Genomic DNA, 12952 nt, shown 5'->3' with positions numbered 1-12952 from the left:
GGACAGTTGTAGTTCAGCTGCTGTTGCTTCTGTTGACATACGCTAATCTCAGTTTGACATGCCTCACACCTCATGTTCTGTCCTCTGAAAAACTCAGCATTTTTAAAAAATTCATTTTTATGGAAGAATCTGTCAGGGGACAGCAGAATGAAGTGCACTTGAATGGTTTTGAGATAAATCTTTTAAGATAAGAATTATAGGAATTATTGGTGAGCGTGTCTGGAAATCATCAGGTTGAAATAACCATGAAATTTCTAGGACAAGAACAGTCTTAAAGGGGGTCTATTTAGATTTGCATTGAAAGTAGGGAGCCCTGACACCATATATATGAGGATATTAATTTTAAGGCTATTTCTGAATGCCTTAGTTGTGGATTGCAGTGCCCATGCCATATAATAAAAGTGAAAAAAATAGCACGAGATAGAAAGTATAGTCGAAAACATATTTTTATTCAATCTTTTACACTATTAAAATCCAAGGTCATTTACTGAATCAGATAAAAAAACCAATAAAAGGAAGCATTATAGTGTAACAACACATAGTTAAATTATAGAATTCGCTGACTAGCTGTGCTATGGTGATACTCAGCAATTTAGTTGAATAAACAAATTGATTACAATAGACATTGATGCATGTTACGATTAGAATCAAAGGCAGCAGGTCCCAACTTCCAGCTGTTAAGGAGAAACACTAGAAGAAGATTGTCATCTCCATGTGCTGCTTGTGAGTTCAGATGCTGTTAAACGCAAAGTCGTTGGAGGATCCAATCTGAGTCAGTCACTGAGACCAAAAGTTTATTCTTCAAAGCTTTTGGGAATGGACCCCTTAGTTCTGACCTAGGCTTCCTTAGAAATTAAACAGCACAAACTTAGTCCCGGCAAACCTCTTTAATTCATATGGCTGTAAATTACTTTCATTTACAGTCCACAAGGCTTGATAAACAGTCTTTCAGAGGAAGGTTATCAACACCCACCTATCTCACGTGGAATGCTGCCAAAGAGCTAATTTCCAGATGCAGAGCAAGGCCAAACTTGGCACAGAGTCACAAACAGAATTTTTAAATCTTGAATTGGTCAGATGAACTAATTGCTTCCTGCAAAAGCTCACGTCCCGTTCGCTTCTCTTTTATGTCTTATGGGAGTGGCCAATCATCTCCAAGCTTTACTCCCAAGTCGACCCTGTTTCCTTAATTGTTCCTGTCTCCTGGCAGCTCTGCGCATGTGCATATGCTGTTCTTCTGCCTCACTGATGTCAGACTCCAGAGACTCCGGAAGCAGCAAAGGCCTACCAAATGGCCTTGGCCCCCTCTCTGCTTCCAATACAGAGCCATCATCCAAGCCTTCCCCAGACTCCAGGACTGACCCACGTTTCTCCCCAACCTCTTCACCGTCCGAATCTGCTGCCAGTTCTGCTGGCTGCTGGCGGCCCACAACACCCTTGTCAGTCAACAGGAGTGCTGATTTACCACCAGCTTAAAGGAGCTAAGGGTGCAGTGGCATAAGGCATTTGGCATTTATACCATATAAATACAACACATAGAACAGCCCAGTGCACACATTCTGGAGAGAAAGAGGTTCCCTGAGGACGGGTTCCAGCAGAAGCCCGAAAGCTTGGAAGACTAAAACTTGGTCCCAGTGACCGACTCAGATTGGCTCCTGCAACATTATCCTGGGACACGTATATCACAGAGTGATTGGGTTTGTGTTGCATATGATCCAACTTTGACCGAACCATCAATCCAATTCTCTAGATTTGTTCAATATACAGCACTGGACTATAAATTAATCATATAGTGTGACTTCACACATTACACTACACTAAAATATGATTCACTACAGTAGTTACGATTTAGCTTTGATTAGATGGCCTGATCCAGCTGGGTGTGCAATTCAATTCTCTCTTATAAGAATACACAAGTGCAAACTTTGGGAAATTTCCTTTTTCTCCCTAAATTCTATAATGTTACCTGCTATGATTGGTCACCAAACTACACAATATTTTTTTTATAAATGTAGACACACTGTCTTGTCAAGATTAATTCTTTCATAAAATGTATATTTTATGTTGGCCAGAAAAACCCTCAGCTCTCAAAATAGTTCCCGTAGGGGTGATTTGGAATGAAATCAGCACTACTTATTTTCTAAAATTAAACTTCCTGTGAGTATGTTTTGTGGGCCAGAGTCCACTTCTTCAAATTCATGAAATTTTGTTGTGAGTGCATCTGGGGCTGTGTATGCAAGGAAGTGAAATCTGGCCACAAAAGAGGCAGCAGATTTACCCAGCTACTTTCCTCAGTTTTGTTTCCAGAGAAATCACTTTAAAGTCACTTCTGAAGAAAAAACATTTTAAAATAATATGCCCCAAAATGTTCTTTCTAAGTTGTGCAGGCTTGCTTAAGGTTATCTGAACTTAAGCAGACTTGCTTGAAGATAGTTTTTCTCGACGAAGTTCTGAGTTAACAGTCTCAAATTGGATGGTAACCAAAATCGTAGATAATCCTGTTGATATCTCTACTGGGTCTCATCAGAAAGTGAATTACTGAACCAATAGTTGAATACAGTAAGTTATTAAAACTAGAAGCAGTAATTCAATTTATTCTTTTATCACCACGGATGAATATTTTTTGATGCAAACAATCATGCATACAGCTTTTCAAGTACCACTTTTTATATGATAATAAACACAATACAGTTTGTTAAGCTATAGAGAATTGTTAAGCAAATCTCTTGATCAGCAGACATATTTGTAATGTTAGCATTATGCTACAAGGGCAGTCACAAAATGGCTGCTATGATGAGCATGGCCAGGTATAAAATATCTATTCTCTAGCAAAAAACTATTGAGATTGTTCTGGGTTTTTTTCCCCCCATAATTGGTAGATATTCTTCTCAGCAACCATACACCATTTTTGTTTATTCTAGCTCTCTGTTTGTTTATTTACTTAATTAAAATTATCTTTTTAAAAAAATAATGATTACATGAGACAGGAAGTCGGGTGGCAAATCTGAGGGTACTTTGGTAATACCCTTCAACAAAACTTGTTCTAGTGCTTCCTAATGGGAAGCTTTAAAAAATATTCCTTGCACATGGGACCAATTTTTCTTTCTTTGAACAAAAATATGTTAATAGATTGCCTAGCACCTAGGAACACAGGATATAGTACAATCCTAAATTTAGATCATTTTTCTATCTAGTTCGGTGATATTTTTTTGTCTGGTGAATGAAGGCAACATCCATTGAATTCTTCATTGGTGACATTAAATTAGAAGGAATAGACTTCTGCTTCTGCTAATAATTGATAGTATTAATTCCAGACCATATACATAGATCAACCAATCCTGAATTTAGCCTTCTGAATGCATTCTGAAATGAGTTTCTCCAGTACTCATGGCATGGCCATTTGAGTATAATACTCTCAACATGTATAGAGGGAAAGATTATGATAATGGTAGCAGCAACTAAAAGTTGTGTTGGCTTAAAGTACGTGATTTATGAGCTCATGAAAATACATTTTATGAAGTTGGATCATCATCCAAATAGGTAACAGAAAATTTGTTCTCCAGTTCAGTTACCTTAAATTCTTTGAGGTGGAGTTCTCACATATAGGGGGGTACTTTCATATACTGTAAGCAAAACATTTGCCTTGCCATTAACCAGTGGCCTTGGAAGCTATTTATAAACTTCACAGCATATATTTCACCATTTCAACTTGTAGCTCTATTTATTAACAGATGGAAATTTATCAAAGCGAGATCCAACCTAGAACTAAGGATAAATTTCCTGAGGGTGAGAACAATTAACCAGTGAAATAGCTTGCCTCCAGAAATTGTGGGTGCTCCATCATTGGAGGTTTTTAAGAAGAGATTGGACAACCATTTGTCTGGAACAAAATGGTGTGTCCTGCTTGAGCAGGGGTTGTACTACAAGACCTTCCCGGACCCTTCCCTTCCAACTCTGTTGTACTCTTACTGTTATACCTGTAAGCTATACAAGTTAAACATTACTAGAGTATTATTCACATCTACTTGCTAACTTTCTGTATTATTTTGCACCTGTGAGGGTCAGTCTTATTGGCATGTCTCCTTCCTATTTATTTTTCCTTTGCCTATACCCCCAGATTCTCATATTAGTATGAAACAAATAGATTGCCTATAATTTCTTGTTTAATAAAAACATTACCTTTATATTACTTTACTTCCATTGTTCTAAAGGCAGCCAAAAGAAGAGTTATGCAGTTTCCAGGCAATCCTTAAATGTCTTCAACAATTTTCCAGCAGAGGGCTATTTTACAACACCCAACAAATCTTGTGTATACCCATCCATTCCTAACTTGGCCACAGATGGTAAACCTAGGAATGAATACTTGCTTGGCCAGTGTCAACACAATGTAATGACACCATGGAATGAGTTTCTCTGTAAAGCCTCTTCCAAGGGACAGCATGATTTAATGGTTCCATCTAGTTTGCATACTGGCTGGCTGGCTGTTTCAGTGCTCTGGCTCTCTGACAGTAGTCTGTGGTTTGCTGGGTGTGTTGCTTCACTGCAGCAGGTATCAAATTACTGAACACTAAATCAACAAGGGTTTTCTAGGAAAGCCATGTTGCAAAGGTACATTGGCAGTGCTAAGATCACAGTCTCTTATTTACTTCTTCACAATTTTAATAAGCAATTCTCTGCTTTCAAGTTAGTAAAAACTAACATGAGTAAAGTCACAGCAAGAATAACAATTTTGCTGCCCAATTTCCCGGATATTGTGCTTTTCCCCATATGTCATAAAACACATACTGTACTAGGATGTTTCCCTCTTATTTTTTGCACTGTAGAGTTGTATTATAGATGTTGGAAATTCAGATAGCGTTGGCTCTATTAGTATAATGAATATCCTAGGTTTCCTGGTATGGAGATAGATAATAGATAGATAGATAGATAGATAGATAGATAGATAGATAGATAGATAGATAGATAGATAGATAGATAGATAGATTGATTTAAATTGCCAAAATTGTAAAATTCTGGCATTCTCTTGAGGGTATATGCAATTTGATTAATGAAGATGTACTCTGTCACCATGGAATCTCAATTACATGTTTTGTGCAATTTTCATTAGGCAAACACCACAATAGTTACCGTATTTTTCGGAGTATAAGACGCACCTTAGTTTTTGGTGAGGAAAATAAGAAAAAAGCAGGTAGATTGGCAGGTAGATTGGCCTCCCGGAATACCCCCAATCAGCTGTTCCCAGAGGTGAATTTTAGCAACAGGTTCCTTGGTTGTGAGCTCTGTGCCTTGCTTTTTTATTGCCTTTTTTTCTGCCTCTGAAACTTCTGAAACTCTGAAACTCTGTTTCAGAAAAAACTTTTCCTGCCTCTGAAAGCCTCCAAAATAGAGCTTCAGAAAAAAAGCCTCTGAAGCTCTGTTTGGGGGCTTCTTTCTGAAGCTTCATTTCTGATGCTTTTTTCAGCCTCTGAAACCTCCGTTTGAGAAGCTGGGCGGGGCTACATTCAGAGTATAAGACGCACCCAGATTTTCACCCTCTTTTTTGGGGGGGAAAGATGCGTCTTATACTCCGAAAAATACAGTAAGTGAATCCATTATGCTATTGGGCATTTTTTGCCAGAAACAAGAAGTAAACACTGGATTCCACCAGAAACATTGTAAATTGTGGATGCTATGACCTGGGGGCACTGCAAACAACCAGAGATGCAGATTGCTTGCTGAGCACCTAAAATGCAGTCACGTGTGCTTTTAAATCCAGGTCATAAGTCTCTTTTGGGGGATTTGTTACAACTTTGATTGCTAAGCGACTGGTTATATTGTAACTGGAGGGCTACTTGTAGTACTTCTCATTTGTTCAATAAACTTATTTGCGGCAGCAGTCTTTTTAAAAGCCATTTTGAATGTAGTAATTCTACATAAAAGAAATTTGACCTGAATTCTTTAATATTTTTTGTAATTATTATAGTCTCCTTTTGCAGACTTTGGCCCCATTCTAGCAAAATCTTACATCACTATAACTTGAGCCACATAACTACTATGAAATCTTTGTCAGCCTTAGTAATGGAAATAATGACTACCTGATTAGAGGACATTTCTGGTTGGACAATACTTTACAATATTTATGGAAAATTTCTTCACACCAAGTAGAAGATGATAACGAGGAATGGGGGGTTCTTTTTGACCCATAAATTGCATTTTCTAATCTGAAAAACGTGAATGAATGAATAAAGAAAGAGAAGACAGAATTAAAAATAAGTAGAGATGCAATATCTTTCAGTTTTGCATTTGGGGTTTTGTTATTGTTGTTATTACTGGTTCTTCCCATCCTAGTTCATGTACTGTGATGATTGTAGTAACTGGAAATTTTGGGAGATATAATCCCAATACTTCTGGAATACGCCAAGTTTGGGGAAAAATAAAGACTGCTAAAATGGGGTTCAAGACTTAAGTCACCCGTATTTTTCTCTGATATTCTTGGGTTGAGGAATACGGGGAAATTAACCTAAACATTCAGGGGCATTCTGAAGGTCAAAACTATAAGGATCTACTTCCTAATTCAACCACCCATTCTAGAACTGAGACTTGAATTTCATTCTTATTGATTAACAAAATTAGCCAGTTTAAAAAACATTTTTTAAAAAAACATTACATTTAAAAAAAGCATGCTCAGCACTCCTACATTGGTCCGGTTGCCATGATTCAACCTTTAGACATCTTTGACCTGGATGATTGAGTCTTCATTGACATTTTGCAATCCATTTTGGGGAGAAACCCCTGATGCTGGTGAGACAAAAGTTGGTACATTCCAACAACTCTCTGATTCTCTGCCTAACTAATTTTGCTCTGACTGATTAAGTTGCTTGGATGAGCAACGAAACGTTTCAGGTTAAGGAAGTTTGGTCCAGTTGCCATGAACCTTTAGACTCTCAAGAATGTAGTAGTCCATTATGGTGCATCTGGAAGACCTGGTAAGGCGATGATGGTGCTGCCATGTTCATTCCTGCTCCCTTCATTCTCAATCTAAGCCCCCTTCCTATATACTATAAGTAGACTCCTTTACTCATGAGGGAAATGGGAAGCTGTTCCATTTAGTCTTACGAGAAAGGCAGAGGAGATGGGAAATAGTGATCAGTCAACCCTCTGCTGCCTTTCCTACCCACTCATATGCTGTGCTTGCTAATAAACCTATTTTTCTTAAATGATTCAAGCACATAAGGCTGTTGATATCCTATTACTCATCCTCAAACTGTATAAGTATTGAGCGCTTGAAATAACTTAGGAAAAGAAGAAGAGTAAGACTTCTGCTTCTGACACTATATGGAAAATGCACCACTTTTTTTTTTCTTAGACTACTGAGGCCAGTATAATGGGAATAGAGAATAAATTTCTGCCAAGGTGTACTAGATAAGATTAAAACCATGACTGATTATATTTGAATTATCATGCTTGCTCATCAGAAATCCCTCCATAATGTATTGGGTCATGTATTGACTTTATACTCTGCATTGAAATGAGGGCTGTGCAGTTCTCACACATGTAAAATCTGTGAACTCCTTACTGCTTACATTTTGGAAACGACAATTTGTGCAAAAGTGCAAATGTTGGTCATTTGTGACCTCTACTTTTGAATATTTATTTTCTTATTTGTTAAATTTATATGCTGCCCATCTCACCAATAAGGCAACTTTGTTTATTTTTGTGCCACTCAGAAATAGATCGCCTCTCTTGTTTCGTGCCATGTTTCAAACATACCTGATGAATTGAAAAAGCAAACTCATTTGTTCTTTTAACTTTCGTAAAGGATGTAATAGGATGCCCTTATCCAGAAAGTATTAAACCACCTGTAAAGCTAATAGGACAACAGTTGAGAATTATCTTCCCCAAACAATACCAAGGAAAAGTGCTTTGCTATAGAAATTGATATGAAACTAGAAAAGCCTTGTCCTGCACTGGCTGGGGGTTTAAAAAGTAGATTAGATTTGGCAATGTCCCTATGCTGTTCTTTCGAAGATATATTATGCTCCTGTTTATAAGCATGTATTTAGTATTCGTTCATTTGTTTCTAATATGTAGACTACCCTATAATAGCATTCCTAAGGTGATTCAGCATAAGAAATCAAACTATTCCGAACGGTTCTAATAATGGTAGATATAGAGTATTCATACAATGTGGAAAAGGCACGTCTCAAAAGGTTAAAAATAGCTTAAAGCTAACAGAGAAGAAAAGATCCAGTCTATTGCTATGTTAAAATCAGGCTTGAAACTAATTTGAAATTGTTCTGGAAAATCAGTTTCATGCAGTGCGTCTTTATAATAAGGTGGCAACTGCCCTCTTGAGAAGCTGTTACCACTAATCGTTGGTCACTTCTTGTGGACCAAGTCCTGTTATTGCTGTAGCTTTTCCTTCAATAGCAGCATTTTCTCAGTCCCTGCAAGAAACATGGACCATTCACTGTCGGCAAATTTCAATGCGCTCATATCTGAGAGGGTTTTCAAAGCATCCTTTAGTTTTAGTACTGTAATTTGACTAGAATATGGAGAGGGAGAAGGAACTGGATTCTGATCTGGCACGAAATAATTGTATCTTATATTTAAGGAGACTACGGTAAAAGTAAGGAAACCTTGAGCTTTCCAATTTCAGCTGCAGCCAGCAGTGTCCATTTGGTCTAGGAGCAGGATCTGATTTATATTCTGTCTTTGCTCAAATGAGCACTCAACATGGCTCATAAATTTTAAAGGCACAGTTCAAAGATTAAAAAGAGAATGGATGCTAAAAATGATTAACTCTTAAGAGGATGGAGAAAAACCATACTTTGTTGTAGTCCAACAGCATCTTGGAGGGCTGTAAGTTCTCCCCTGGGCTATGGAAAAATACAAACTTGTGTGGCCTTAGTATAAGCTGTCTCACATTTATTTAGTTATACATATTGCATTTATTTAGTTAACCGTACAAGTTAAAGAATAGCTTCACTGCAAGTCTAGTGGGAAAGAATGTCTCAAGTGAAAATCCTGTAACTTCTCTCTTTCTCTTTATTTTTAATTCCTGCATTGTTAAATTATGCATGCTTTGTTTTTTGTTCTACGTTCCTGACGTGCAGTGTACAGATTTGATTGATCTTGCACATAGTTTTTGTCAGAATGTTACTTACAGTGAACGTTGGATTTTATGTGGGTTGCCAGAGAAATGAATGATCAGTGCCAAATTGAATGACTGTAACAACTCTACTGCTGCTGTGAAGTACAATATGCCTCATCCTTATAACATTGACAGCTCCTGTGTAGCTTGCTGATGACTCAAGGAAACCTATGCTCTTATCTTAACCGGGCATTTGTAGCCTTTAGCTGTTAATATGCATATATGAAAGGGTGGCATGTAGGATATCAAGAAACATATGTGTTCCTGTAGATATCCTTGTTCAGTTGCTCTACTTGCATTTCTGTCTTTGTGCTGCCCCAGTACACATTCTGATGCTTTTTTATTTCAGCAGTAAAATTGTACTTCATGCTGTAAATCCAATGAAACATTATACCTTTCTCTTAACATTCTCATAAATTTCCAAATTTATTTTCAGTAATGATATATATTCCGCTAGTCTATAATGCATGTCTTGAATCTTTGCCATTATTAATCTTAAAAACTGTCATTATTTGGAAATTTTGCACAGCAACTGTTAAGAGCAAACAGAATCATGTACGGTGATAAGCCACTAGCTCTCAGTGATTTTTCTGAATGAACAGTTCAAATCGGGAAGTAATATGCACAAGTCTTAACATATACTAATGTCTTCTTTTATTTCCTTCTAGGAAATCAAACATGAAGCCAGTGACTTTCCCTGTAAAATGGCCAAACATCCGAAAAACAAAAATCGCAACAGGTACAGAGATGTCAGCCCCTGTAAGTATTGTGACCGTCTCAATTCACTTACAAAAACTATAACATTGTGGTCAATGTTCTCAGTCATCCAGGTAGAGTTGTCTGGAAGTTGTGTCATGGCAACTAGATAAAAGTCCAGTTGCCATGACTCAACTTCCAGATATAGCATTATTATTTTTCTAATTTTCTAATATCATTTTTAAAAACTCAAAGGAATGGGGTTTTTCAGATGTAATGCCAATCTATGAATTAGCATCACAGTACAGGTGATCCTCGACTTACAACAAATCATTTAGTGACTTTCAGAGTTACAACGGCACTAAAAAAGTGACAGAGTAGTGAAATCCAGATTTTTTTACTACCGGTTCTGTGGGCGTGGCTTGGTGGGCGTGTTGTGGCTTGGTGGGCGTGGCAGGAGAAGGATACTGCAAAATCTCCATTCCCACCCCACTCCAGGGGAAGGATACTGCAAAATCTCCATACCCACCCCACTCCAGGGGAAGGATATTGCAAAATCTCCATTCCCTCCCCACTCTGGGGCCAGCCAGAGGTGGTATTTGCCAGTTCTCTGAACTACTCAAAATTTCCGCTACCGGTTCTCCAGAACCTGTCAGAACCTGCTGGATTTCACCCCGATATAATAGCTGTGGGGAAAAAAAGGTCGTAAAATGGGGCAAAACTCACTTAGCAAATGTCTCACTTAGCAACAGAAATTTTGGGTTCACTTGTGTATGTAAAACATGTGCAACATTTTTAGTTGTGGGAGTTACTGAATACTAACATTCAAAGACATTTCAAGTTACTGAAGTCCGATGTGAGTGAGATATCAAGTAGGGCCACCTCATGAAAATTTGTGAGCCAGGATTTTCTGAGCTAGAAGATTTTTTTTTCATTGCATTTTTTATTATATTAAGCTTGTTTTAGGGCTTACGGTACAGCTCTTGAATTTCTTATTCCAAAAATCTAGGAAACGTGGCAGCCAATTTCTTGCAATTATAGTCAGATGAGGTTCTGGGAATTGCAAAATAGGGTTTCTGAAAGAGCACTATGCAGGAGAGAATTGTGTAATTGTAAAGTCTCATTTATATGCAGAGATTAGATAAAATAATCCTATATAGAAGAGTTTACACACCTGGATCATGGCTTACTGCTCTGAATTATTTCATGGTGGCACAGAAATACCATGCAAAGAGTACAACAAAAAGAGACCAAAATGTGCATGAAATATGCAGGGCTTTGGAAAGGAGGTTGAAATAGCCATTACTGTAAATTTAAGAATTAAAAATCTTGAAATACATCAGAAAAAATATTTTGGGATTATAGTTCATTATGCAGTAAATGTGGGTTGGCATTGTGATATAGTTGTAAAAAGATCAATTTTAGATTGCATTGAAGGAAATATAGGTCCCACAAAACGGGAAACAATAGCTCCACTGTATCCTTCATTGGTCTGTTCCCACTTTGAGTGTCATAACCATTTCTGGCACCACACTTTAGGAAATATTTTGATAAAATGGAATAGATTCAGAAAAGAGCAATAAGGCTGATCAAGCAATTAAGAAATTGAAATCTATCAACAAGGAAACTAGAAATTTGTAACTTTGAAAAGACCCATAGGGGGTGCTTCAGCTATCTGGAAGGGAGTTATGTAGAAATGGTGGCTATGACATATGGCACTTAATTCCGGGGAGGGGGGGAGAGGGGAGGTGGAGCTTACAAAAATGTTCTCATTAAATCATAAGAAATGAGTGTGGGTGGGAGATGGTAAAAGGGGATTTAAAAATCAAATATTTGTGGTTAAAATTTTGTCTCACATTCACATCACGGCCCTGGTTTTCTTCTGCATCTGCTCATCTCCAAGTGCTACAATCATCTACTCAGGAGCTCTGATTGTCATGTGTGCTACACATTCAGATTGCCAATCTGTTCTTCTCCATATGTTAGAAAATCTCTACAATCATTTAATAGACTAAAAATCTGTTGAGCCTTCCAGGAAAACTCAATACATGCTATAGTATTGCACATAATTTTGCTTACTGATCAGTTCTGGAGATTCTTTTTATGGTAACCGCCATTGATTTGTTTGTTTTAGATAAAATGGCTTCCAGTCAGTTTGGTTTTCCTGTAAAATGTAGGGATTCTTTTATATCTGGGTGGGCTAAAGGGAACAAACTTTAGATCTTTAAAACAGAGTGCAGTTACTGTCAGAGCACTTTGAATATTGATAATCGGTGGGTTGGGTTCTAAGAAATGTTAACTGAACAATATGTATATATATGACAATTTAGATGAAGCAATTAAGGATTTTTATGATAGAGATTTCAGTTTCTCCTGAGAATGAAACAATGGTTTACGGAAAAGATTATAAAAACCTGAATATAAGATGGTAAAATCTACATTAGCATATCTCTATGTCTCTCTGTATTGTGCTTGTTCTAAATAAGATTATACACAATTTTAAAAAAATGGGTAGAGGTTCTTCTTCAGTATTTCTAGAGCCCGGGGTGGTTTATATTGCTAGGAGCATCCATGGTTGGCTTAATCTGGTTTTCCTGGTTACAGGTAATTTAACTAATGTTACCCATATGCTGATAATCCAACATTTAGCTTACTGTAAAGCATTCTACATGGGACCATTCGTGTACCTGTTTGGGAAGCTGCTACTAGGACAAAATGCAGCTATTTCGTTGTTGAATGCACATGTTATATGCATTCTGTGCTGAAGTAATTCTAATGGCTTGACTGTTGGATTGGCTACCATTTAACTGCTAAGCAGCATATACAATAAAATCTCCAATAACTTGAAACTGAGGTACACATTTTAAATCTACATGATTACTGAAATCCTTTGGGTGTGATATTGCATGCATCTGCACATAGATGTCAGGCCCAATAAATCAGGGAGCAACGTGGTTCAAATGACTATAGATTTATTGCATGCGAAAGTTCTCTCTGCAAGAATCTGAAACACTCTATCCTTCATTGGTCTGATCCCACTTTGAGTATTATAACTATTTCTGGCACTACACTTTAGGAAATGTTTTTTTTTATAAAATGGACCAGGTTCAGAAAAGGGCAAAA

The 12952-nt window shown here is 37.3% G+C and overlaps 1 protein-coding gene across 1 annotated transcript in view; it reads left to right on the top strand.

The window, feature by feature from the left end:
• Nucleotides 1–12952, top strand: part of PTPN1 (protein tyrosine phosphatase non-receptor type 1) — a 93205-nt gene that overhangs the window by 58531 nt on the left and 21722 nt on the right. The window contains exon 2 of the mRNA XM_034413792.3: nucleotides 9802–9892. Coding sequence (XP_034269683.1) covers nucleotides 9802–9892 — 91 coding nt within the window. The remainder of the gene's footprint in view (nucleotides 1–9801; nucleotides 9893–12952) is intronic.

Source organism: Pantherophis guttatus, chromosome 3 (genome assembly GCF_059756535.1).
Source record: "Pantherophis guttatus breed Tessera chromosome 3, ASM5975653v1, whole genome shotgun sequence".
NCBI lineage: Eukaryota > Metazoa > Chordata > Lepidosauria > Squamata > Colubridae > Pantherophis > Pantherophis guttatus.
The sequence above is the reverse complement of the archived record's forward strand: the minus strand, read 5'-3'. Positions and strand labels throughout refer to the sequence as shown.